Below are 27,800 nucleotides of genomic sequence, written 5' to 3'. Positions count from 1 at the left end.
TTCAAACAAACATGAAATTACTTCTATAGATTAAAGGGGAGAGTTCCTCAATCATTCCTTACAGCCTCACTAATGGAGTGGGCAGGACTCCCAAATCTAGGAGGGAGAATTGTGGAGTACAACAGCCCCCACCTGGTATACACAAATGCAAGTGTACCTGTGAGTCAGAGACACCTCCCTCCTTCCCATGGCTGTCATGGCTGATGGCTGGTCTGGAAAGGCAGGGCTTGTCTGGGAGCAAGGCCAGTGGTCTGCAGTGGATGCTGACCTTGGGAACAGACCATCTACCTGCTCCCTCAGAAGCCCCTAACAGATAGGCCTGTGTCTTGTCCCCCAAGGCCAGCATTAGGCCACTGAGGAAGTCAAGAATGTCCCTGGGAAGGCAGCTGGGCACAGAGGTGCCAACTTGGGGTTTAACCCTGCATCAGCAGAGCTCTATAGAGGCCTAGCAGCTCACAGTGAAAGTCCAAGCAGGCAAAATGGGGAGCCCCAGCATCTTCCTTCATTGCCTTTAGGAAATACAGTGGCTTCTTTGGGGAGGTTAAGAGTCTGAGCCTGGAGCCCAAGTCTGCACTTAGACAAATGGCTAGCAGCCCAGACTGCTTCAAGCCCTTTGCTGAGCACTGCTCAGGCCAAAGCTCTACTCCTGGAGCCCTGAAGTCCCCACTACTCTGTGTCTGGGCCTCTTACCTGAGCATCCCTGGTGGCGGGTCCATGGTGTTGTTCCTCTGCCATACCATGGAGGAGGACCTAGTATATCATTGGTAAAGGAAGCTGAGGCACTGCACCCAGAGGGCACCTTTTCTCCTTAACTCCCTCCCAGCATTCTACAGAAGCTCAATACATCCACCAGTCCCCTGGCCACAAGGATTAGCGGGTATACTTGATGTTGAGGGGCAGTTGCTAGGACCAGGAGGCCCCCCTACACGGTTGCTAGGGGTCTGGCATGGGGTGAGGGGTCTGCCCACTGCCGCGGTCACGGGAGGGAATTACAGTCACAAAGAAATTGTTCTCCATAATCTGTTCTCTGCCACCGGGTTGGGTATGGGTAGGGGAGCGGGCTGGAGCCCAGCAGGCTGGGGGCTGTGATCACAGAGGCGTGCTAGTACTGGGCTGGGCTGGGGGCCAGAGGCCGAGAACACCAGAGACCAGCACGCTAAGCTGCTTTCTCAGCTATTTCCGTCCCTGGACACAAAGGTGTTTACTTATTCTAACATCTCCTAGGTCTCCCCTTCTCCCATTGTGTGGTCTTTATTTCCAATAAGGTTTGAGCCCCAGATTACAGGCAGGAATTAAGGCACTGGACTCAGGCAGCTCAGAACTGCATGACCTATTGGATCAAGGAGTATAAAGTAACCAAGTGTGTGCATGTGAGGGGGGCTGACCCCTTCAGCAGGACTATTCATTGTCCCCAGGAGGAGTAGGCTGGCATGCAGGTATGATAGAAGGGCTGTTACATTTGCCCCATTGAGGCTTCAGCTGGGGGCTAGGATGTAGAGAAGAGTAGACACTATTGCTGTTTGGAGACCCAGTGGCTAGGTGGCTCCTCCTTCAGCCCTCTTCCTCAGGGAGCCTCCCAGTTGATGGAGAGCTATACATCCCCAAGGCCTGTTGACATCTGCAGGGTGAAAGAATGTGTATGGCCATGGTGGGCAGCCTTTCACCTTCTGCCCTTCTCCCCAGTGGGCAGCTGATCACACATCTCGGCTGTGACTTTCCCCCAGGAGCTGGGGTGCTGGATGTCATGTATGAATCCCCCTCCACACTGCTGTCTTGTGGTTATGACACCTATGTTCGCTACTGGGACCTTCGCACAAGTGCCCGGTGAGTATGCTGAATGGGGAGGACACATGGGAGACCTGTGCCAATTCAGGTCCTTTCTAGTCCTGGGTCAGTGCAAGGTACAGAGATTGCATGTCAGCAAGGTCATATCAAGCTCTGACTCTCTATCCTTGGGCAGTCCTGGTCCCTAGAGACTGATAAAGGCAGCCATTTCTCAGAGCCTCTAAGCCAGCAGAAAACTCCCTTGGCATTCTGTCTCAGGCCTTGTTGAGGTCTGTAGTCTCCCATGAGTCCTATGACAAGTAGTCTGCCAGGGGAAAACACAAGTGGCATGTTGCCTCTGAGGTCCAGGGGTTGCAAGAGTCCTTTACAGAGGAGGCCTTCTTTAATTAGTTTAGTTGTTAAGAATCTGGTTGGCAGGCTTTTTATCCCTAGCCCAATATAACTCCCTAACCCTGTCCCTATCCCTGGGGAAGTTGGGCTGGAAGTAGAGGGCACCAAACCTGTCTGCAATACTCTATCTTCCTGGACAGGAAATGTGTCATGGCATGGGAGGAGCCTCATGACAGTACCCTGTACTGCCTGCAGACAGATGGTAACCACCTGCTAGCCACAGGTTCTTCCTACTACGGGGTTGTGCGACTGTGGGACCGGCGCCAGAGGGCTTGCCTGCATGTAAGTGTCCCACCTGGATCATGCCTCTGGGATGTCAGGACTCATTATGGGCTGCATCTAAGTGTGGGTGATATGGCCAAGGACGTACTTGAGTCAGAGAATCCCATTTCCCATTTGGAAAGTGTTCATCACTACTGTACCCTCCTTTTCCAGGCCTTCCCACTGACATCAACCCCACTCAGCAGTCCTGTGTATTGCCTGCGGTTCACCACCAAGCATCTCTATGCTGCGCTGTCTTACAACCTCCACATCCTGGACTTTCAAAACCCATGATAGGATACCACTGCCTGCAGGCTGGGCAAGTCATCTACTCAGGGACCTCTCTTGCCTGGCAGGTGATACTTCACCTTTTCCTACCCCTGCTGTGGTCCTAGACCTGTGGCCACAGTGTCCAAGTACCTAAAGCACTCACTCCTGGACATTGGGGCTGACCAGAGATGTAGGCCCCAGATCCTGAAGCCTTAGGAGAATGTAGCTGAACTCAGGTGTGTACCCTGTATGGCCAGAGCAAAAGCCCTGTCTGGAAAGACCAACCCTGCCCCCAAGCCCTTTGTAGCATCATGGCAGCTTACAGAGTAGGGTAAGGTGTTCCTACCATCCCAACCAGAAAGAGAGGTGTGACTGCTAGTACCCCTGCTGGCACCAGGCACCTCTTCAGTCAGACCTCACTTGTGAACTTGGGCCTAAGAACTCATTTCTGGGGCTCTGAAACCAAGAAAGGACAAAGGAAACCTGACAGTTTGGTGTTTAGGCTAGCCATATCTCAGGTCAGCTGTAGAGACATGCTATGGTTTTCATTTTTGTAAAAATAAAGTTTGATTATTCACAAATGTGGTTCTTCAGTGGCTACATTGTTCTAGGAGGCCTCAGGAAGATGGAACATCAGATTTAAACTCAGGAGTGTATGTATATACTGGGGAAAGAACAAGACTAGCCTCTGTGGCTCTGTCTTAAAAGTGTGTTACTTCAGAAAGTCTTCCTGTTGACCATCCACTCCTTTACGGTATGGATAGGGGACTGTAGAAGGGCTCTAGGCTGCTTGGGTGCTAAGCTGCTATTATCTGTGGTAACCCTTTGCTCTGTCCCACTACCACATACCCTTGGCAACTGTAACTCTTACTGTAACTCTTTATACATAATGTCTTTACATTCTGTGAATTTTTAAACTTCCCCTTTGTCCACACCTACCTTAGGGAGTTTTTCCTGAGCCACTTTTGCAAGGCAAACCAGCACAGGGGAGTTTATGTGGGCAGGCTGGGAGAGATGTCCTGCCTTGCTCCCACCCTTTTCTCCCTTTAGCTGAAAAGCTTCTGTTGAAGGTCCCTAGGATGGAGGAGAGGCTTTTGTACGAGCACTTCCCTAGAGAGCCAGTGGGGCCCAAGAGCAGGCAGCATATAGAGATGAAAAGAGGGCAATTCTTCAGCAACTCCCAAATGACTTTACTCAGGAAACAAGATTATAGGTAGGAGCTAGTAGTGCCCTAAGGGCCAGTTCTTATGGACTCTGCTTAGCTCTGCTTAGTTCTTAGAAGAAAGCAGGCTGCCTGTGCCAGAAAGGCCCAAACTTGAAAGTCTTACAGCATCCTGCACACTGGAGGTGTAAGATTGGGGGAGCTACTGGGTCTTACAGTCCCCATCACTGCTGTGGGCTGTCTTTACCTTCTTCAGTTCCTTCTGTAGCTCTGACTCGGCCACCACGACCTCCTTTGGCTTCTGATACTGTGGAAGGACCAGGAAGACAAAAGTCAGTTACTTCTCCCTCCACACACTCACACTCTAGCTCCTCCTGGTCCTCCTTGTATATGAGGAAGCCAAAGTATACAAGGCTGAAGGATTTGCTCAGGTCATGCGGCTCTGAAAGAGCAGATCTGAGTCTTGTGATTTCCACCACTTCCCCATCATACTCTGCCCCCTCCCATCTGTGGGCTTTGATGTATGGTCCCCCCTTCCCCACCCCGGCCCCAAGATAATGAGTAGATGTCTGTTCTCCAATAAGCACACCAAAGCTGTGGAATGCCTGGAGGCTGAGAAATAGGCAGAGGAAGAAGAATCTCTTCCTGATGCCATGGCCAAGTCTAAGTCTGGGCAAATCTTACAGAGATTATCAGAGTACAGTTGGCATGAGCGAAGCTCAGAGCAGCAGCATCCAGAGGTAGCTGGTATCTGTCTAGGTCAGGAATGGAGAACTTCTTGTAGTACCTGTGGGGGATACCAAGAACATGCTGGAGAACCATCAAGGTGACCAGGCCCTTTGCTACTAAGATTCTACAGTTCTTTTCCACCTTCCACACATCCAGAGAGGAAGAAGGGAAACCCACTAGAGTGGCCTGTTTTTGAGTTTGTGATTCTGGAAATAAACAGATGGCAGTTTTATGGCCAGGCCAATGGAAAGTAAACAGAGCCAGTCATATCACTCATACACATAAAATAAAAAAAATAAAAGAATAGCCACTGATAGAGTAGAGGGTGTGCCCAGGGATTCTGGAAACAAATGGATGGCAGTTTTATGGCCAGGCCAATGGAAAGTAAACAGAGCCAGTCATAATCCTGAGATTAGCCCAGCGATCAGTGGGACTCATGGTACAGGGCTGGAACGCCCCCCAAAATGAGAAACATGAACAAGGAAGAGTAAGGGTATCTAGGGCTATTTCATCAAAGCTGAACCTAGAGTTGCCACTACCTGAGACTCACTGAAAGCTTCAGCCACTTTAGCTTTTTTATTTTTTTTTTGGGGGGGGGGTCTGTCAAGGTTTCATTAAGATTACTCAAGGGGCTGGAGAGATGGTTTAGTGGTTAAGAGCACTGTTTGTTCTTGCAGAAGACCCAGGTTCGAATCCCAGCACCAACGTGGTGGCTAACAACCATCCATAACTCCAGTTCCAGGGGATCCAATGCCCTCTTCTGACCTCCATGGGCACTGTAGGACATGGTGCACTTACACACATGCAGGCAATACACTCATACACCTAAAATAAAAATAAATAAAAAGAAGGCTTACTCAAGCCAGACAGAACAGTATACTCACAAGGACCCATATCCCTAGCAGGACAAACCACAGGACTAATCATGAAACCTGGATCTCAGGTTCTGAACCCCCTTCCCTGGTCTCAGAACCCCACTCCTCCTCTCACATAGCACACTTAGTCCCCATCATCTACAGGTGCCAGGTGACCTCTTTTAGTAAAAACAAAACCAACCAGATAACACCCTAAACTTGTCACATAGACATGGACTTTTCAGATTCTGACCCTTTGCCACGGAGGTATGTGGTTCAGATGGAGGAAACGTGCTGCCTGCTTTCCTGGTCAGTTGTCAGTGAGGTAAGAGCCCGGGTTAGAGGGCATTTCCTCACTCTTGATCCTCACCGGACACTTATTTGACCAGGTCCCAAAGAAATAAAGGCTCTTCCTCTCAAACACAGCCTCATTTGTCAATTTCCTTAGTGGAAGTATGGCCTAGGAGCTGCCAGACCCATCACCTGGTCAAGATATCACTTTCTGTGGAGAGGCAGAAGTTGTGTGGGCTCTGAAGGGAAATGCCTCAGGCTGGTACAAACAAACTCAAGAGAGAGGCCTAGAGAGGACCAGCTTTTAATACTTCAGAGGGGCCTGGTCCTTGTGGTGACAGCTACGCTGAGTCCACTTCAAAAGCCCTGATGCCCTGGGGACTCAAGAGAGTTGACATCAATGCAGGGGCTTCTGCCCCTATCCTCCCTGCTCAAATCCCTCTGTTCAGCAGAGGCTCTGGGGCCCCTCTCTTCCCAGGTTCCCCTCTCCCCACCAAGGTGCTGGGACCTATGTCAGGAAAAGAATGTTTATTTAAAGGCTGACAGTTCAAAAGAAGTGGGGGCTGGGAGACCCTAATGGCACTGCAAGTTGCTTTCTTTCCAAAGCTCTGCCCCAGGGAAAGGCGACCCATCTGCCTGCAACCAGGTGGAATGCCTGCTGCATCTTCCTAGCCAACAGGCTGAGGGCTTTTCCTGGGGCCCTGGTCTGGCCAGCAAAGGTGGCAGACACTGATAATAGCGGGGGAGTCAAAGGTTAAACAGTAGAGATTACGCAAACACAAAGGCTTGTTAGGAAGTGTTAACATCTTCCTAGCAAATATACACAAAAAGCAGAACCAGGAGAGAAGCACCACCCACACCTACTCTAGGCCGGGCCAATGGACAAGAATCTCAGGGCTTGTCCTGCCCCATCCCTCACCCCCACATCCCAGGCCTGTATCAGGATCACAGGGAACTTGAGGTGTATGGCTTACCCGCCTTCCCTACCCTACTCCTGCCACCAGCCTAGGGAATGGGACGCAGCCACAGCCAGGGAAAACACAGGCTTAAGAGGCTTAGCTTTGTTTTGAGTCTATTGTGATGGATTTTGTTTATTGGGTGAGGTTAAATAACTTCTCTTTAGAGACTCCAGACACCCAGCACTCTAAGGAGTAAAAACTCTGCTTTCTCCCCACTGTGCAGCCATCCCCTACTCATCTCTATCCCTCACCCCAGCCTTGGGGTTTGCCATGACAAGAACTGAACTTGAATTTTTCACCAGTACTTGGATAAGAAGAACCCACTGTATTTCTGGAAAAGTCAGAAAGCTTAGCTTCAGGCAGCTCTAAGCAGGCAGCAAATATTTACCAGGCATTATCAACTGTGTCCTAGGACTTGAACTGTGAACTGATAATTTAAAGATGAAAAAGAAACAAGGCCATACCCATAGCCCTGTCTAAATAGACCCTGTTATGCTTCTGCTAAAAGTTAAATCTCACATCTTCCTGGCTTCCAGAAGATGCCCAATACCCTCATCCCCACCTCCCTTCATGGTTCTCAGTAGTAGCTAAACAGGAGAGATACCTCTCTCTCTCTCCCCCTTCCCTTTCCCTCTCCTCCTTTCTTCCTTCCATTTCCTCCTTTTCCCCTCAAGCTGGAGACTGAATCCAGTGCTTTGCAAATGCTAAGTACATGTCATATTCCCAGACTTAAAATGGTATTTCTCCCCGCACCCCCATCTCTCTAAGTAGTCCAGGCTAGCCTTGAACTCATGATTCTCCTCACATTTCTTCCTTCTCCCCCCCCCTTCCTTTCTTTTTGGTTCTGGGGATCAAACCCAGGGTCTCATACATGCCAGGCAAGTGCTCAATCATCCAGCTACTCCCTGCCTCCTCTTGTCCGCTTGACATTTCTTTCTTAATGTTTATTGTGCGCAGAACACTTCTAAACACATTTAACCCTCAAAACAGCTCTTTCTAGTTGGTTACTTCTCTCTTACAGAAGAGAAAACACAGGAGAGTTAGGTGTGATGCCTGGGTTGCAGCTTTGTACACAGAGAAGCCCTTATTGGAAGTGAGTCCCCAATTTAACCTGTCCACCTCCACATTCTCACCTTGAGGTAGCAGATCACCTGGTCTAGAATCCCTGCATCTGCCTGGAATGGGGCAGACATTGCAGGGAGGGTTCAGTAATAAGTTGTCTGCCCTGGGTTCCCACTACCCTTTTGAAGTGGACTCAGCGTAGCTGTCACCACAAGGACCAGGCCCCTCTGAAGTATTAAAAGCTGGTCCTCTCTAGGCCTCTCTCTTGAGTTTATTTGTACCAGCCTGAGGCATTTCCCTTCAGAGCCCACACAACTTCTGCCTCTCCACAGAAAGTGATATCTTGACCAGGTGATGGGTCTGGCAGCTCCTAGGCCATACTTCCACTAAGGAAATTGACAAATGAGGCTGTGTTTGAGAGGAAGAGCCTTTATTTCTTTGGGACCTGGTCAAATAAGTGTCCGGTGAGGATCAAGAGTGAGGAAATGCCCTCTAACCCGGGCTCTTACCTCACTGACAACTGACCAGGAAAGCAGGCAGCACGTTTCCTCCATCTGAACCACATACCTCCGTGGCAAAGGGTCAGAATCTGAAAAGTCCATGTCTATGTGACAAGTTTAGGGTGTTATCTGGTTGGTTTTGTTTTTACTAAAAGAGGTCACCTGGCACCTGTAGATGATGGGGACTAAGTGTGCTATGTGAGAGGAGGAGTGGGGTTCTGAGACCAGGGAAGGGGGTTCAGAACCTGAGATCCAGGTTTCATGATTAGTCCTGTGGTTTGTCCTGCTAGGGATATGGGTCCTTGTGAGTATACTGTTCTGTCTGGCTTGAGTAAGCCTTCTTTTTATTTATTTTTATTTTAGGTGTATGAGTGTATTGCCTGCATGTGTGTAAGTGCACCATGTCCTACAGTGCCCATGGAGGTCAGAAGAGGGCATTGGATCCCCTGGAACTGGAGTTATGGATGGTTGTTAGCCACCACGTTGGTGCTGGGATTCGAACCTGGGTCTTCTGCAAGAACAAACAGTGCTCTTAACCACTAAACCATCTCTCCAGCCCCTTGAGTAATCTTAATGAAACCTTGACAGACCCCCCCCCAAAAAAAAAATAAAAAAGCTAAAGTGGCTGAAGCTTTCAGTGAGTCTCAGGTAGTGGCAACTCTAGGTTCAGCTTTGATGAAATAGCCCTAGATACCCTTACTCTTCCTTGTTCATGTTTCTCATTTTGGGGGGCGTTCCAGCCCTGTACCATGAGTCCCACTGATCGCTGGGCTAATCTCAGGATTATGACTGGCTCTGTTTACTTTCCATTGGCCTGGCCATAAAACTGCCATCCATTTGTTTCCAGAATCCCTGGGCACACCCTCTACTCTATCAGTGGCTATTCTTTTATTTTTTTTATTTTATGTGTATGAGTGTATTGTCTGCATGTGTGTAAGTGCACCCATGTTGTGCATTGCCCACGGAGGTCAGAAGAGGGCATCAGATCCCCTGGAACTGGAATTACAGTCCTGTAACAGGACTTCTGGCTTGGCCCTGCTGTGGGCAGGCTGCTTAATTTCTGGGTTTCAGTTTCTTCTTAAATACTTCTTCAAATCAAAGAGCTGTACTAGAAGAACTTTAAGCCACAATGTTAAGTCAAAAGGCCCAGAACAGGCCAACTCTAAACCTCTTTCCCCCCATACCAGATAACTACTTCATTTTAGCTACTGGCTACTAGCTTTTGGAAATAACCTTCTACTTCCTAGCTCACTCTACTGATCCCTCACCCCATTCTCCCTTGCATTGAAGGGAAAAGGGTACAGAGCAGGCCCTCAACAAGAGAACCCCTAGAGGAAGGCTAAAGCAGGAGCAGGGCTGCTGTGGACAGGCCCTGCCCCATACTCCCCTAGCCTGCATACCACTATCCCTACTCCAAGCTGCTCTTATTAGAGCCAAAGTCTCACCAAAGGGAATCTTATTGAATCTTACCTGGTTACCTGACCAGAGTCCTGTCTTCTAGTGATGCCTATTAACACCTCCCATGTGATGGTATCATCAACGTCTAATTAGCCAGGCACTCTTTAGATTCCCTGCTTTGGCATCACATAGGATGCTTGTATGAATCTGCTGTCAAATTCCCCAAATAATCTATGAGGTACTCTAAGCCTACTTTTCTCAAAAATGAGAACTTGGTCAAAATACTACATTTAACATGTGGCAGAGGAGCTATTTAAGCCAACATCTTTCCACTCTTGCACACATGCCATCATTCCACTTATAGCTCAGCCTCCGGGCTGAGACAAGGAACCTCTTCTACACAAACATTCTTATCAGGACCAGATGGTGCCACACCAGGATCCTGAAGAAGCAGTTTCTTCCTTCTCTCACTCATCTTTCACTAATATCTGAAGCCAAGGGCTATCATAAGACACAAATAATTCCTTTGAGCAAAGTGGCCAACTGAGTTCTTCAGGGACCAGGCAGATATGGACAAAGACACTCTGTGTGCTTTAGGTCAGGAATCATATTCTAGAATATTAAAACTAAGGTACACATGGAATATTCAGGTGAAGAAAAGCTGAAGAAAATGCCATCATGTGGGACACGGTGTGGGGGGCACTACAGGTGCCACAGTGTGGGACACAGTGTGGGGCACTGCGGGTACCATGGTGTGGGGCACTGCAGGTACCATGGTATGGGACATGTGGGGCACTACGGGTGCCGCGGTGTGGGACACGGTGTGGGGCACTGCGGGTGCCGCGGTGTGGGACACGGGTGTGGGGCACTGTGGGTGCCGTGGTGTGGGACACGGTGTGGGGCACTGCGGATGCCGCGGTGTGGGACACGGTGTGGGGCACTACAGGTACCTGAGCACTAAGCAAGATGCCACAGTATTCCCTTCTATACAGGTCATTTTATGCTGACTTTCCATATGTATTTATACAACCACTAATATATAAATAAGAATAAATATGTTTTGTGTCTACCTCTTGATGAAGTGATGATCAGGAAACAGATGTTAAAAGTATTTAGAAAAAGTTAAACTTACTCAGAGAAAATGTTGTGTTTGTTAATGGTGGAAGTACAGGTATAGAATGTATTTCTCCAGGTAGAAGGTGAAAATTCCATTAGACTCAGGAAAGGGCTGTTTCAGTTTGGTGGCCTCTAGCCTACCTCCTAACAGAGGGACCTGCAGGGGGCAGAGCTGAGCCAGGCCGGGACGCTGGAAGAGAAAGGAGCTCAGTTCCAAAGTGGGCACCAAAATATTACTCTCCTCTCTGTGGGAAGCCCTCCTCCTAGGGTATCACCCCCATCCCATATTGCCTCCCCCAGCATTTCAAAAATTACCCCAACCCCTGCCCTTGGGCACTGGAATAGACCACTATACACTGAGCACCTTGGCCAGCAGCGCCACCTATGGCATATGCTTCATACTGGAGGAGATGGTACCCAGAGGATCTGCTCACAGATGAATTTTTTGGTGAGCTAGCTAGCCTCTCTTCTCTCACTCCCTTGTAATCACATTTCTGCCTGTTATCTGTATTCGACAGTGACCTCTGGGGGACAAAAAGAAGGCAGCAGCCAGCTCTACAAAGTGCTAAGCTGCAGATTCAAGTGCTATCAGAAGCACTTTTGTTCCCAGTTTGGACCCAGGGCCTCTTACGCCAGGGAATGCTTGCTGAAGCACAGTTTGTTTTCCTACAGGCAATTTCTCTGTTGTCTGAAATTGCTAAATTCCACTTTAGGCACTGAGTCCTGTTAATGATGAGAACAATAACGGGAATAAACTGCCTTTATCTGAGGGCTTCAATGTGCTTTATAAACGCAAACCCTTATTATTATGACTTTATATTTATAGACAAGGTCCACTACAGGGGCTGCCGACTGCATGTACAGCAATAATCCTGAAATTAATTCATTCATCTCTACCCTTTCCCTTGTCCCCTTAACCCTGCCAAAATGATAGGGTGTAGAGGTCATAAGAGGAGGGCAGAACCCAGGGCTGCATTGGGGGAGGCTGGGAGCTACCCTGCTTCCCTGTGGGCAGGCCTCATGGACCTGAGGGAGACTTGATCTCACCATCTTAAAGGAAGGATGAGGGACTGGGAGGGTCCTTCTCACTACATGAAAAGCAGCAGACGGACGGAGGCACCTCAGGTTAGACTTTACACCCCAAGAAGCAAGTTAGGCAATTTCTCAGCCTGTGGATGAGTAGCTGAGAAAAACCTCCCAATTCAGCCAGGCATGGTGGAGCATACCTTTAATTCCAGCACTTGGGAGACAGAGGCAGGTAGATCTCTGTGAGACTGAAGCAGCCTGGTCTACATAGAGTTCCAAGCCAGCTGGGGCTACAGGGAGACCCTATCTCAAAACAAAACTCTCTCTCTCTCATATATACACACACACACGCACACACACACAAATTCTTACTCAAAACTCCAGTCTAGAGTTAGTCGTTGGTCCCATACCATAATTTCTCTGGCCTAGATTGTAACATTTCTGGGCTCTTCTCTTCGCCTGTGATGGGTCAGAGTACTAGAACTCCAAATCCTGGACATGTAACTCGACCACCTTCTCAGTCCCCAGTTTGCCTTCCCCAGTAGATCACAAAGGCAAGTCAAAACAGAATGCTAGAGATTTAAGGGCCAAGACATCTGCCTACTCTTCCTTAGTCCAGAGAAAGACAAGGGTTACTGCTACACAGGGCTGGTATTTTAAAGTCCTGAACTGCCACTCAGGTATATGTGCCTTCTGAGCCATTGCTCCCTGCTAATTCAGTGATGTCATCAAGCCAAGTTCAGCAGGTCTGGGTCCTAAGACCCTCAGAGCAGAACTACCAGAGATCACACATTGGACATGCCATTCCTTCACCCGTCATTCATTCGACAAATAGCATATGCCAGGTACCAAACTAGACATTGGTTCAAGTTCCCCTACCTTAATGGAGCTGTTGCAGAAAGGAATCTCATCCACTCTCAACACCAAGTTTAAGTTCAGCCTGCCTTCCAAGTAAAAAGCAGTCTAGGACCTTACTCCACTCTATCCCGGCTCATACACAGCAGACTGGTGCCCACCAAGCTACTCACTTTTTGTTAATCGTTCTGACAGTGATGCAGCGCTCCTTCTGGTCCACAGAGACGTTATAGACATCCTTTGGGTAGGGGAGGTTTCGTATTCGCCACTGAAAACTAGTTTTGGTGTCCTTGCGCATGAAGATAGGCTGTAAAAAGCAAATCCATTTTTGGCAATGGGGTTTGCTGTTATTGGTGGTGGTGTGTGTCCCATGCAGCCCAAGTTGGCCTTGGATTCACTATATAGTAGAATGACCTTATAATTCTCCTGCCTCCATCTCCCAGATTGCTGGGATTACAGGCATGTGCCATCAATACCTGGTTCATCAAGGATCATTCTGGAGAAAAATCCCAAAGCTCCACCCAGGGCCAGACAGGAAGCCCTCTGTTCTTCTCCATGGCTTCTCTCAGGGCCTATTGCTTTCACATACCAGGTTTCAAGGACTTGCCCTGGGATGGCAAAGCCAAACCTTTTGGCCATTTATGCACAGTGTGGCGAGGTGGGCATACTGCATGTAAGGTGAACAAATCATGGTCCCTGCCCACAGGGATCAGAAGTCTCCTCCAAGTCCCTACAAGACACTGGACAAATAAACATACATTTGCATTACTTTCCTTGATGAGCTCGGGCCCCAGGCTCCCTGGTCCTGTGAAGGCTGGCTCTCCTACTTCAAGCTTCCACTGGCCCAAAGCTCCCAGGGCATTTTTCACACGCCACTTTCTCACTGGGAAAAGAAGCAAGCAATGGGATTATAGGGAAGAAAAGGCCTCTGCTTTTTCCTGCTGAATGTGACATGACAGTGAGTAACTGAGACATGACGAAGTACAGGCTTTGGTCTTGACACTGGGCTTTGTTCATCTGAGCAGGGAATCTCATAACCTAGGAAATCACACTGGGGCATCTCAGTTATCAGACAGCCACAAAGTCCATTTCAAGGGTACACAGACATCAGGAAATGGAATGAGGCTTTGAGAGGATCCTGTAGAGTAAAAAAGGCCTCAGGTGTGACACCAAGCAGGAAAAAACAGGGCCAAGGAAGGTGATTTTTGGTAATGGGAAATTTGGAGCCCCAAAAGAAGTTTATTTGTATTTTTGTTGTTTTATTTTGTTTTTTGTTTTCTGAGACAGGGTCTTGCTATATGTAGCCCTGGCTGATCTCAAACCACACCTTCTGTCTTGGCCTCAAGTGTTGGCATTATAGGAATGTGCCACCACGCTGACTTTTGGATACATTTTTCTCCCTCTAAAAAACTATGCAAAAGGGGCTGGAGAGATGGCTCAGTGGTTAAGAACACTGGTTGTTCTTGCAGAAGACCTGGGTTCAAATCCCAGCATCCACATGGCAGCTAACAACTGGCCGTAACTCCAGTTCCAGGGGATCCAACAGCCTCTCCTGTCCTCCATGGGCATTGCATGACATGGGTGCACTTACCTACACGCAGGTAATAAACGCATACACATAAAATAAAAATAATAAATTAAAAAAAAAACTATGCAAAGAAGAAATGAATTGAGTGAAAGCTGTTGGCCAGGTTTGTCTCATGACTCACAAAAGTCCAAATACAAAAATTTGTTTTAGGTATACCTGTTTTAAAACAGCAAAATAAGCAAGCAAGCAACCCCACAACCTCAAAGTTGTATTTAAATAAAATCTAGAAGCCAGGGCATGGCTCACAGCTTTAATCCCAGCACTCCGGAGGCAGAGAGGTAGGTGGATCTCTGAGATCAAGGCCAGCCTGGTCTATATATTGGGTTCTAAGCCAGCTGGGGCTATAGGGAGACCTATCTCAAAAAACAAAAGACAGCCAGGTATGGTGGTCTTTGATCCCAGCATTCAGGAGGCAAAGACAGTTGGATCTCTGTGAGTTCAAGGCCAGCCTGGTCTACATAGTGAGTTCCAGGCCAGCTAAGGCTATAGGGAGACCCTGTCTCAAAAAAGACCAAAAAAACCAAAAACAAAAACAAAACAAAAGGAAGGAAGGAAGCAAGAGCAACTGGGCTGGAGTATAGCTCAGTGGAAGAGTTTTTGCAAGTGCTGTAGTAGTGTAACAAATAAAAGTCTTAGACATACGCTATTTTAAATGAACTATTTATAAATCTAATATCACTTTTTTGTAAAATGGATTTTTATATTTGTAACTTTATAATGCAAATAGCCATCTTTGTTTTTCCTTGTTTTATGCTCAGATCTTTGTATAGGTTTTTTTGTTTTGGGGTGGTTTTTGTTTTGTGTTCTGATTTCGGTTTGCTTTGTTTCCTAAGAGAGTATCTTACTCTGTAGTTCCCAGGCTGGTCTGGAACTCACTATATAGCCCAGGCTAGCATTGATTTCGGGGTGATCCTTGTGGCTCAGCATCATGAGGTGCTGGGATCATAGGGCTGAGCCACAATGCCTAGTTCTTATCTTTTTTAAAGTAAGGCACATATATTATGGAAATTATAAATCCAGAAATGAATTCAGTGGACATTACTGGGAAAGTCTCTGCTAGGATTTCCATGAGCCCCATTCAGTCCTGTGCTAGTGTTTGCTGTCATGCAGTCCACCAGTGTAGGGGAGACGTTTTTTGCTGAGGTCCCCCTCCATGCCTTCCCTTCCTTCTGTAGTGGAAGCCTGGGGCTGCCACCTTGGGCCATCCTCTAGCCAGAGCAGCATAGTTGATGCTGGAGACTAGCAGCCCTCTGCAGACACTACAAAGAACTGAACAACTCTGAAAGTGCCTGGTGGGCTACGGTAGCTGTTGCCAGGGGTGGCTCTCTGTTTTCCAGTTGGCGTGGAAAAGCAGCAGTTCCAGGCCTGACCCTCAGTATCAGGCCAGTGGGCTTCTGAGCAGTTGTGCCAACTCTGTGCATACTCACTACTGTGAGTACACCAGCTAAACACAAAAACATGCTGTAAAATTAGAATTTTTCTTGAATATGTGCTTTTTGTAAGGTCTGCTGCATTCTGCAGTGTGATTTTATTACATCTTAGAGCCAGAAATTCTCCCTAGAAACACTTTTGTGAATTTATAATGAAAATTAATAAGGAATAGTAAAACTTGGAAATATGCTTTACAGACAACTTCTTACCCCCACAAATACTTTCTTAGGTGAATGGACTGTGACCAGGAGTATATTCAAAGCTATTCACTGTACTATCTCACTTAACTGGAAGCCAGCCTCTGAGGCCTCTGTCACAGCTGTAAATTCACAAGTGACAAATACCTCCCAGCAGCAGCTTATGTGACAAGATGTATACAGCCGGCACCCTGAGACAAGAAGATCACTCCTGGACCCTCCTCAAACTATATATATATAAAGCTACATGTAGGCTGGGGGCACAGCTTAGTGGTAGAGCCTGTGTCTAGCATGTTCAAGTCCTGAACACCAGGAAGATCCCCACCCCCCCAAAAAAGAAGAGAACCTTAAAAAACACAAAAGCTGCAGTAGCAACTATGTATAAAAAAAATAAGGCAGGAAATTACTTTTTCCCCAGGCATGCTGACAACAGTATCAGGGGACAGCTCACATGGCAGGGCAGAACTACATAAGCACTGGAGACTACTTAGTGTGAGGGTAAAAAAGCACCCCAGCCCCCATGGCATTGCTGCATGACAGAACACAATCATCACAGATCTTAGAGGGAAAGTTCCATTAGGAAGCATCCTGTCCAGTGCCTAAATATTTTATGTGAGAAATAGCATTTCTTCCCTGTCTGCTTGTTTTCAACCCTTCCCTTTACTTTTTAGGGGACAGATATGAAGAATTATTGAGGAACAGTGAGATCAATCTGTAAAAGCCACGGTTAAAATTTAGGTCTCCTATTGGCCATGATGGTATATACTTGGAAGGCAGAGGCTGGAGGGTGGAGAACTGGGGCTACCCTAGGCTGCATAACAAGACCCTGCCTCAAAACAAAACAAGCAAAATGAATTCGTATTTTATAACCCCATATCCAGAACTTAATCATCAATAAAAAAGTAAACTATAGTCTGTGAGTGTTCTAAGCATATTCAGAAAGGTTTCTTTTTGTAGCTCTATTTCTTTTGTTATATACTTTAGCCTTTAAAGGCCAGGCTTTGGAGGCCAGACATGGTAGCACACATATTTAATCCCAGTACTTGGGAGGCAGAGGCAGGTGGATCTCTTGTGAGATTGAGGTGATCCTGGTCTAGAGAGTTCAAGGCCAACCAGTGCTACAGTGTGAGACCCTGTCACAACACAACACATAATACAACACAACACAAAACAAACCAGGGCTGGAGAGGTGGCTTAGTGCTTAAGAACACTGACTGCTCTTCCAGAGGATCTGGGTTTGGTTCCCAGCACCCACAAGGCAGCTAACAATGGTTCTTAATTCCAGTTCCAGTTCCATAGGATCTGATGCCCTCTTCTGGCCTCCATGGGCACTGTACATGCATGGTACACTTACATATATGCAGGTAAAACATTCATAAAAGTCTTAAAAAGGGGGTGGGGAGCTGGAGAGATGGCTCAGTGGTTAAGAGCACTGGCTGCTCTTGCAGAGGACCTGGGTTCAGTTCTTAGCACCCATATGGCAGCTAACAACTGACAACTCTCCCAATTCCAATTCCAGGGGATCTGACACCTCTTCCGAATTCTGCGGGTATTGAACGACATGGGTACACTTACATACGGACAAGCAATACACTCATACACATTAAAAAAAATTAAATAAATAAATTTTTAGAAAGGGCCAGGGGCTTTGGTTATTTGAAAGGGTAATACAATGAATTACTCGCTAGTTAGGCTGGAGAAGCAAGATGTCCCTGTAATCATAGGCTCGGATTGGTTAGACTGACTATTCTAGTGATATTATTAATGTGGTCCCCAATGGCAATAACCATTGTAGGATTTCCCTCTATTCTTCTACTTCAGGGAATGCTGGATCTTCCACAGAAATCTTCCCTAGAAAGAAAAGTCACTGCTGGCATGCTCACTTCTCACCTTAACCGCCATTCAGGGTCATGGAAGCTTGGTATCCTTGACTGTCTCAAGACATCTTGGGGAATTAGATTTTTTTAAAAAAACATTATTTTTATTTTATGTGTATGAGTATATTGCCTGCATGTATGTAAGTGCACCAGTGCATGCAATGCCTGCAGATCTCAAAAGAGGGCATCAAATCCCCTGGGATTGGAGTTATGGATTGTTGTTAGCCACCATGTAGGTTCTGGGAATTGAACCTGGGTCCTCCGCAAAAGCAATCAGTGCTCTTAACTGCTGAGCCATCACTCCAGCCCCAGGAATTAAGTCTTTGTTAGGGTGCACATATACAAAATCAGTCTTGGCTTTCTTGTCTCCTCTTTGTTCCTGTACTCAAGGACAGCTCCTGCGGCAACAGAAGACTGTTTCCACCTGCTGTCACTCTGATTTGATTATATGTTAAACCCAAAGTGGTGTGTGCGAGGCAGCTCCCTGGGACGCTGTTATTGCTTCCCAAATGAGCTAGGGCCGGTTTTTAGAAAGGAGACTTCCAATGACCCTGTAAAGGGTCTGACAGGGAATATATGAAGAAGGCGGAGCCTGAGGGCTTTTTCCTAAGTCAGCAGGAAGCAGGCTGATGTCCCAGACTGCCGAAAGTGGCCCCATCTTTCAGGTGGGCTGGAAAGAAGAGGTCCTAAAGGCCTCTTTCCCCAAAGCTCCATGGCCTGGCCCACTTCCAATATGGATAATTACATTCCCCTTTCCTAAATACTCCCTGCAGCTTAAACTGGATGCAGGATTCTTCTTTTCTGCCCTAAAACACTGCAACATTGCTATGTGGCTATTAAACAGCTGCCGTGGCCCATCCCTGAGGAGGCTGAAGGGAATCGAGTGGGTCATTTATAAAGCCGCTGAAGTGCCTGGGGATGAAAGTGCTCAATATCCTCCAAATGCGGCCTGTGGTGGTTAGGCTGGCGGTCAAATACCAAAGCAGATTAAGAGGTAATCCGAATGTAATCGCTGGGGGCTGGCCTGCCCTTCAGCCTCAGCCCCCTGGACATGCTGTGTTCTTCTGGGGTTGGTTTGATGTTCCGATCATTGTTACATGGCCCTTCAGCTTCTTCCTCTATGAATACATACAGAATTCATTGTGGGGGGTGGGAATGAATAGCCCCGAGAGGGTAGAAAAAAGATGACACTAACATGCTTATTAACACTGACTGGAGGAACTTTGTCCCAGACAGATGCACACCTACTGGCAATGCTTCCTCTGTAAATTACTTTCTGAGCTTTTTTTCTAACAGAAAACCTGTTTGACCAATTATCAAATTTGTATAATTGGCTGGAAAAAAATGGAAACCATTTATACATATACCACAGAAACCATGCCCATATTTTACTTCATAGCACAAGCAAAAGCTAGCTCCAGACTTTTATTTAGATTTATAAACCAATAGCCAGGCATGGTGGGGCATGTACCTGTAGCTCCAGCTACTTGAGAAACTAGGGCCAGAAGACCACTTGAACCCAAGAGTTTGAGACCAGCCTGGGGAATGTATGGAAAGCCTCTCTCAAAAACAAGCAAAAAATTAATATGGACAGTATTTTGTAAGGGCAGCTAGATGGGGGTGGGGGTGGGGTGGGGGAGGGGATAAAGTGGACCAGGCCAGGCATGGCCACACACACTTGAAACCTCAGCACTTGGTTCAGGTAAGAAGACTGCCATGAGTTCAAAGCCAGTCTGGGATACATAGTGAATTCCAGGCCAGCCTGGGCTACATAGGAAAACCCTGTTTTGAAAAAGAAAAACAAAGCCGGGAGTGGTGGCACACGCCTGTTGTCCCAGCACTTGGGAGGCAGAGGCAGGTAGATCTCTGTGAGTTCAAGGCCAGCCTGGTCTACATAGTGAGTTCCAGGACAGCTGGGGCTACAGGGAGACCCTGTCTCAAAAAGACCGAAAAACAACAACAACAACAAAAAAAAAAAAGAAAAACAAAAATAAAATGAGCAGGGCCTAAACCTCTCAACTCCCAGCACCATGCTGCTATACTCACTTCCTAGACAAAGCTAAGCTAATGTCCTGGCTCATACACCAACCAGCTTTGTCATTTTCAACATGGTGGGTAACTTCTCTGAGTTTGCATCTTTACCTGTAACATGGGAACAATAGTGCTTATGTCATGGGGCCTTCATGAACATGATTATATGAGATAATGCATGTAAAGTCCTTGGCATGATGCCCTGCCAGTTAGTATTTTTCTTTTGAGACAGGTTCTCCCTGTAACCCTAGCTGGCCTGGAGCTTGCTATGTAGACTAGGCTGGCTTCACTCTCACAGAGATCTGCCTGCCTCTACCTCCTGAGTGCTGGGGCTAAAGGTGTGCACCACCAAGCCATGGTCTCTCCCTACCCGGCACCAGAAGTGGAAGGTTAATGTGGGACAGTGGAGCACAGAGCCCTACAGGTAAAGGAACCTGGACTTGTTCTTAATTGTAATTTCATGTACAAGCATAACAAAGGGGCCTTGGTCTTATTTGTTTGTTTGTTTTTATGGCCTCGGCAGCTCTAGTTGCTGTAGTTGCTCTACATGGAGAAAAAAGTGACACCAGGGGCTAGGGCAAGGAGCTGCATCTGGAGTGTCAGGGTTATGGTGCTGGTTAGTCCACGTGACCTCTGCTTTCATAAGTTCCCCCCAGTTAGGCATTCCAAGGCTATCACCCCCTGGGAGCACTATAAATTACAATGCATTGTGAGGATATTACTACTGTATTGGTTTCCACTGAATCAGTGTCATATGCTAAACACATCAAGATTTTTAATAGCACCAGACTAAACCAATTGGGACTGGAGCCCAAGCAGCTCATAATAAGAAGGGATCGACACTTTGCTCTGCAACTGAACATGCGCAGCACACACATTTTAAGACTGGAGACTAGGAGAATGCAAACCAGTATAATCCATGTTGTCGGTTCTAGACATTTATGAGCTGTCAGAAAAGGGGAAAAAGAAATTCCCATACCAATACTACCTGTCGATCAGACCCAGGAAGAAATTAAAGTCAAGAATAATGACAAGAAAATAACCCAGCCTGTGAGTCTGTCATTGGTCTTAGCATTTCAGGTAGAACTTAATAAAAAGACCAGCTCCCAGGGTAGACAGCTTTAGGCCCTGGGTCACAGAGCCATTCACCCAGCTCTGGGAAGTCAGTTAATGTTGATGTGCATACCTGGGAACAGAGAACGAGCAAATCAATAATCCCTGAAATCCGAGCTGGAACTCCTATTCATGAACCTAGTCTTAGAGGAAAAAACCTGCAGGAACGAAAACAACAATGCTGCAAAATCACCTTCCTACCTTCTCCAGCTCGCTCTTCAGGATAAGGGTAGTATTTAATAGTATCACCTTGGAGGCAAGGTCAGAAACTGCCACCTCTGAGGCTTGCCCTTCATGTATTTTCAGAAAGCAAAAGAACAAACAAGCAAAAAGCCTGAAGTGAAAGCTTAGCCTTTATCACCACTCAGCTACAGGGCTCCCCTCTATCCCGCCTCCCCTGTGAAATTCTTTCCAACAGCCCCACTTCTAACATCCCCACTCCTGACTTAGCAGCTCACTCACTCTCTCGTTTATCTAGCGGTGGGGATGGGCTCTACTAAGCAAAAGGACTCCACTCTGCTGCTGATGTTCAGACTGTTCTCAGGAACAATCGTGCCCCAAGGGCCTCCATCTTCTTCACCTTCCATACTGTATGCTCAGGACCCCCTCAAGCTTAAGGTCTGGAGCATTCAAACGGACCTCCATCAGCCCCAAATGTTCCTAAGGGCCCACTGGGAGACCCACACTTACCGAGTAATTCGCTTGTCTTCTCGTCATATTCTTCAGCCATTTCCTTACCATCTGGGAACAAATAGTGCACCATCCTCTTCCCTACGTAAAAGCAGAGAATACCTTAGCTCAAAGCCTCCCCTGACCTTGCCCCCTGCAGATCAAAGGGTCTACCCTGAAAAGAGCAAGAGCTTGGAGAACCTCTACCAGAGCCTCCCTTGCATTTCTTACCAACTTCTACCCACTATCACTTTAAGACATATCCCACTGGGCGTGGTGGTGCACACCTTTAATCCCAGCACTTGGGAGGCAGAGGCAGGTGGATCTCTGTGAGTTTGAGGCCAGCCTGGTCTCCATAGCAAATCCAGGCCAGCTGTGACTACAGGGAGACCCTGTCTCAAAAAGACCAAAAACTGCCAGGTGTGGTGGCACATGCCTTTAAAATCCCAGCACTCAGGAGACAGAGGCAGGTGGATCTCTGTGAGTTCAAGACCAGCCTGGTCTACATAGTAAGTTCCAGGCCAGCTGGAACTGCAGGGAGACCCTGCCTCAAAAAGACCAAAAAAAAAAAAAGACATGTCCCAGGGCTCCCTTCCTCTCTCTGTTCATGTCTTCGCTCTGCTACTTCTCCTCAACTTCTACACTCTTCTTCACTCCCCAAAATTCACCTCAAATGTCACTTCCACTGGGAAGTCTTCCTTAACTATCTTCCACCACCATTCCAGAAATGTATCACTTGCTCCTCTGTGTCCCCTCAGTGCGTCAGTCCTACCCACAGTGGAGCATTTATCACCTGCCAGACACTGTTAAAAGCATGTAACACATGACATCATGTCTTTCTCCCCAAGGTCCTACAACCAAGCCTGTGTGTTCAAGATGTGAGCTGGGTTTTTTGACAGACACTTCCCTCCAGCTATACCACCGCTTTGCCTTCTACACGGTCCAAGCCATTCCCAGCGCAGAGCCCAGGATGCTCTCATGTGTTTTCTTCCTGACATGCACTTTTCTTATGACTCTACAGCTACGTGTGATTCTTTGGACACTATTTGTCTCTTCTACCGAATAGGAAGTTTTGTCCCATGGTCTTCCTGAGACCAAGCAGAGTACCTAGTATATAAGAAGAACTCAACTACTGAAAGAATGAAAAACTATTGAAAGATCATCCACTGAAGGAATAAAAGACCCCAAAGGAGTCGCCTAGACCAACTCCTCTATCTATGAAGCATAATCACAAGCACTTGCTTAAAGGTATCAATGTAATTTCCTCTCTCTCTTTCAGGCAGATAGTAGGTATCATCAGTAGGCTCTTCACAAAGACTAACAAAAGAGCCCTATGCCCAGTGGACACTACCCTCCATCAACTCCAAGAATAAGAGCCATAAGGTGGCTTTCTCCTCTCTGGTACACAGTTTCCTTAATTCATTCCTAATTTTTAAAAATATTTTATTTATTATTTTTATTTTATGTATGTGTATTGCCTGCATGTAAGTAAGTGCACCCATGTCGTGCAATGCCCACGGAGGACAGAAGAGGCTGTTGGATCCCCTGGAATTGGAATTACAGACAGTTGTTAGCTGCCATGTGGGTGCTGGGATTTGAACCCGGGTCTTCTGCAAAAACAGCCAATGTTCTTAACCGCTGAGCCATCTCTCCAGCCCCAGTCATTCCTAATTTTTATTTCAGGGTAATTCATCCCAAAATTTGCAAGGTCTTTAGGCAGGCCCTAGGTTTTACCACCCTTAATAATCTGGATGGTTCACAGGAAGCTGCTGGAAATACTTGTGAGGTTGAATATTGTTCTAAGAGTTTACTGAACATTTTTCTAGGGAATTACCTATTTATGACCCCTCCATTCCCCAGGAGGCAAATACTAAGGCATATCCATATATTCATATTACATTATTTTTTGGTTTGCAAAAAATCCCAATAACGCTATTTTGTAATACTGCTAACAAAAGAACACAATTCTGACTGATTAAATATTTTTTTAAAGTTTTTTAAAAATTTTTTGTTTATATTTTTATTTTATGTGTATGTGTGTATTGCCTGCATGTAGGTTAAGTGTAACTGTGTTGAGCAATGCCCACGGAGGCCAGAAGATGCTGTCGGATCCCCTGGGACTGGAGTTATGGACAGTTGTTAGCTGCCATGTGGGTGTTGGGATTCGAACCCGGGTCTTCTGCAAGAACAACCAGTGTTCTTAACCTCTGAGCCATTTCTCCAGCCCCATATTTTTTAAGATATTGCCCTATGGGGACTGGGGAGATGGCTCAGTAGGTTAAAGTGCATTTCTACAAGCTTAAGAACCCCAGCACCTACATAAATATCTGGACATGGCTGTGCATGTCTGTAACCCCAAAGTTGGGGTGCAGAGATAGGCAGACCACAAGAACCTGGCTCAGTGAGAGACCCTGTCTAAGACTATTGTGATAGAGGAAGACACCTGACATCCTACTCTGGCCTCTGCATGCACACACATGGGTGTGTGCACCTGCACATTCGTGTGCATGTACCACACACATACATCACACACACAATATTATCCTATGACCAAAAGCAATGAAAGCAGACTCTTTAACATGATTTGTATAATCATGTTCAAAGCAGCATTATTTACAACAGTCAAAAAGTAGAAGAAGCCCAAGTATCCATCAACAGATGAATAAACAAAATGTGGAGCACATATGTGTATACACAGACACAGAGACACACAGGAATATTAGTTTTATAAATGAAGGAGGGTGTTAGGAGGGGGCCAATCAGTAAAGATTCCCAACATCCATATAAAAAGCTGGGGGTGTTGGTAAACTCTTGTAATCCCAGTAATGAGGATGTGGAAACAGGAGAATCCCTGGGGTTCATCGACCAACTAGCCCAGCATAATTGCAAGCCCTAGGTTCCAGTGAGAACCCTTTCTCAAAAACAAGGTGGGGGGGGCACAATTAGAAAATGGTTCAGTGGTTAAGAGCACTTACTGCTTTTCCAGAGGACCTGAGTTCAGTTCCCAGCACTCACCCGGCGGCTAATGTCCATCCTTAACTTCAGTCCCAGGGGATCTAATGCCCTCTTCTGGACTCTGTGGGCACTGTACACTTAAGTACATGCAGGCAAAACAGTGACATACACTTCTTTTTTTAAAAAAAGCCATGGGAGCCAGCCAGGTGTGGTGGAGCACACTTTTAATCCCAGCACTCAGGAGGCAGGGACAGAGGCAAGTTCCAGGCTAGCTGTGGCTATAGGGAAACCCTGTCTCAAAAAGACCAAAAAAAAAAAAAAAAAAAAAAAAAAGATGGGTGCCAGCAAGAAGATTCAGTCAGTAAAGGTGCTTGCCACCAAGCTTGACAACCTGAGTTGGGTCCCCAGAACTAACATGGTGGAGAGAACCCATTCCTGCAAGTTGTTCTTTGATCACAACATGTGTGCCATGGGGAATATGTGTGCGTACATGCACAAATAAATGTATTAATGAAAAAAAAAAACCCAAAAACCCAAGGTGGACAACTTTGAGTTAAGACACTTGAGGTTGACCTCTGGCCTCCACATAAGAACACACAAATGAAAAATAAAGAGGAAGGAAATTCTGACACATGCTACAACATAGATGAACCTTGAAAACCTTTTGCTATGTGAAATAATTCAGCCATAAATAGGGAAATATTGCATGATTCCACTTATATGGGGTTCCTAGAGTAGTCAAATTAATTGAGTCAGAAAGTACAATGGTGGTTGCCAGTGTCTGGGGAGGAAAGAAGAGTGAAGAGTTAGTGTTTGATGGGGTAGAGTGTTGGTGTTGTGAGATGAAAAGAATTCTGGAGATGGATGCTGGTAAGGGTTGCAAAACAATGTGAATGCACTTAATCCTACTGGACTGTACAGTTAGAAACGGTTTAACACGCATACACATAAAATAAAAATAATAAATAATTTTAAAAAATGGTTAAAATGGCCAGGCATGATGGTACATGCCTTTAGTCCCAGCATTGGGAAGGCAGAAGCAGGCAGATTTCTGTGAGAGTGAAGCCAGCCTGGTCTACATAGTGAGTTCCAGGCCAGCAAGGGCTACAGGAAGACCCTGTGTCAAAAAGACAAAAAAAAAAAGACTTAAAAAAAAAAAGGTTGAAATGGCAAATTTTATGTTTTTAAAAACCACAATAAAACAAAAACCATTATCCTATGAGATAATATCCTAAATCTTCTGCACGGCATGAGCTCACAACATGGCCCAGCTTATTTATACCAGCTCACATTTCCCACCATTTCCAATTACTGCTAGGAAGAAACTCTTAAGTCTTGTATCCTGCCAAGGTGGAGGCGGTGCCTGCCTGGGCAAATGTTTGTATACCACTAAACATTTGGTATTTCTCAGTAACCAGATACACTCTCACACTTCCATGCCTTTACATGTGATTCATTCTTCCTCATATGATTAGCCCTTCCTCTCCACTTATCAAAAACCTATTAATTCCCTAGGGGCTGGACATATCTTTTCTGTTTAGTGATTAACCATAGACAATTATTTCCACCTTCAAGCTTTCTTAGCATTTTACACAATATTCCAAACTCGTTTTAAATTATTATTTATTTTAGCTAGGGTCTCACACTGTAGTCCAGTCTGGCCTCAAACTTATGGTAATCCTCCTGCGTCAGCCTCCTGGGTGCTGAGATTACAGACATGGATTCTGACTGGTTAAGATTCTGACCTCTAATTAATTAATTAATTAATTAATTAATTAATTTTCGTCTTTTTGAGACAGGGTCTCCCTGTAGCCCCAGCTGGCCTGGAACTCACTATGTAGACCAGGCTGGCCTTGAGCTCACAAAATTCCACCTGCCTCTGCCTCCCAAATGGGACTAAAGGCATGTGCTACCACGCCCAGCTTTTTTTTTTTTTAATTTTATGCGTATGAGTGTATCACCTGCATGTATGTAAGTGCACCCATGTCATGCAATGCCTGTGGAAGTTAGAAGGCATTGGATCCCCTGGAACTGGAGTTACGGATGATCGTTAGCAGCCATGTGGGTACTGGGAATAGAACCCAGGTTCTCTGCAAGAGCAGTCGGTGCTCTTAACCACTGAACCATCTCTCCAGCCCCTCAGACCTCTATTTAACGCATGTTTTTTTCTTGACCATTCTGTGAACTCCTGGAAGACCATGGTTTTTTCTATCTACCCTAGTACATAACTTGGCACATAGTAAAAGCCTCCCTAAATGCTGCATTTAGTTGAATTTAGTTTCCATAAATGTCAACCTTCCTAACTGGCCTATACCTGTCCCCAGCTCTTAGCTTTAAAGGCTCGGGAATTCAGACCTAATTAATCCTGGCTTCCAAGTGGCTCCAGGAAAGGACTCTGAAGCACAGTGGTGAGGAAAAGATGAGACGCCAAATTCCTGTTTCTAGCTTTCGGACACAGCCTTTGGTTCTGGTTGTATCTCCCCTAAAGATCTGGAGAACATTCAGAGACTCACTTTACAAACAAAACAGTTGGAAAGGACCTCAGAAATAGCAGTAGTAGCTCACCCACTTCATTTTATGGTTGAAGAAAACAAGATCCAAACAACCTTGGGCTGACTGAAGAGGCCATGGTGAATCCATGGCAGTGTTGATCTAAAGCCCAGGCATTCCTCCTTCCTATGACACTGGGCTGCCATCAACAACAGGACCCTGAAACTAAGGTTGTAGGGATCAAGAAAGAGTTATATCCTGACCATAACCTGAAAAACCTAGGGCTGGCCTAAAATCTGCATTTCAGTTTCCTACTCAGTAAAGTGAGGTGGAAAATTAGCTTCTCGGTACAGCCCCTGAGGAGCAAATGAGTGTGAAAAGAATTACTGTGAATTAGCAACAAAATTCTGAGCGGGCAGAAGCCGTGTAAGGAAAACTCAGGGGGTGAACGGAGACGTGGATTGCAGTCCACCCTGTCATCCCCTTGGGCCTCAGTTTCCTCATCTGCAAATGCAGAATGCTGGCCTGGCTGACGTCCAGCTCCGCCCACCCAGGCTGAGGCCCTTCCCGGGGCGCCTGCTCCACGCCGGGCCTGGCGAAAAGGACGAAGGGGCTCGAGTTACCATCCTGCAGCAGCGCCGTCTTCTCCGCCGCCCGCAGACTCTCCAGCCAGCCGGTCACCGCCATCTTTCCTGCGCCCAGCTGCGCGCCTCGCCACTGCCATGGCAACTGCCGGGCCCAGGGTCACTTCCGGATGACCCGGAAAGTGTTCTGGGCATTTACCTTTCCCT

The 27,800-nt window shown here is 46.6% G+C and overlaps 2 protein-coding genes across 4 annotated transcripts in view; one reads left to right on the top strand and one right to left on the bottom strand.

Moving 5' to 3' along the window:
* Nucleotides 1-3,452, top strand: part of Fbxw4 (F-box and WD repeat domain containing 4) — a 98,050-nt gene extending 94,598 nt beyond the window's left edge. Inside the window, exons 7-9 of one of the 3 annotated variants that reach the window (XM_008845601.3) lie at nucleotides 1,684-1,824; nucleotides 2,316-2,457; nucleotides 2,611-3,305. In XM_008845601.3, coding sequence (XP_008843823.2) covers nucleotides 1,684-1,824; nucleotides 2,316-2,457; nucleotides 2,611-2,730 — 403 coding nt within the window. In that variant the 3' untranslated portion in view covers nucleotides 2,731-3,305. Of the gene's footprint in view, nucleotides 1-1,683; nucleotides 1,825-2,315; nucleotides 2,458-2,610 lie in introns of all 3 variants that reach the window. The other 2 variants (XM_017801232.2, XM_029569606.1) reach the window with 2 other exon arrangements.
* A 420-nt stretch (nucleotides 3,453-3,872) lies between these two features.
* Nucleotides 3,873-27,753, bottom strand: Dpcd (deleted in primary ciliary dyskinesia homolog (mouse)). The gene is made up of 6 exons (XM_008845600.3): nucleotides 27,633-27,753; nucleotides 21,586-21,666; nucleotides 13,417-13,541; nucleotides 12,832-12,965; nucleotides 4,553-4,655; nucleotides 3,873-4,175 (listed from the first exon to the last, which is right to left on the bottom strand). Exons 1-6 carry the CDS (start codon nucleotides 27,694-27,696, stop codon nucleotides 4,071-4,073), a joined length of 612 nt encoding a protein of 203 aa, XP_008843822.1. The 5' UTR covers nucleotides 27,697-27,753; the 3' UTR covers nucleotides 3,873-4,070.
* Between the last annotated feature and the right edge of the window lie 47 nt (nucleotides 27,754-27,800).

Source organism: Nannospalax galili, unplaced genomic scaffold (assembly GCF_000622305.1).
Source record: "Nannospalax galili isolate Female #2095 unplaced genomic scaffold, S.galili_v1.0 scaffold161, whole genome shotgun sequence".
NCBI classification, from domain to species: Eukaryota; Metazoa; Chordata; class Mammalia; order Rodentia; family Spalacidae; genus Nannospalax; species Nannospalax galili.
Note: the sequence above shows the minus strand (reverse complement) of the source record. Positions and strands in the feature narration are given on the sequence as shown.

What these genes read in the sequence shown, in the direction of transcription:
- Dpcd (XM_008845600.3), bottom strand. Translation starts at nt 27,696, where the DNA reads ATGGCGGTGACCGGCTGGCTGGAGAGTCTGCGGGCGGCGGAGAAGACG. An exon ending in GAAGACAAGCGAATTACTCG is followed by an intron (nt 13,542 to 21,585) that starts GTAAGTGTGGGT and finishes TTCTTTTCCCAG; the next exon opens with TGAGAAAGTGGCGTGTGAAA. An exon ending in GTCAGAACGATTAACAAAAA is followed by an intron (nt 4,656 to 12,831) that starts GTGAGTAGCTTG and finishes TATCCCCCACAG; the next exon opens with GTACTACAAGAAGTTCTCCA.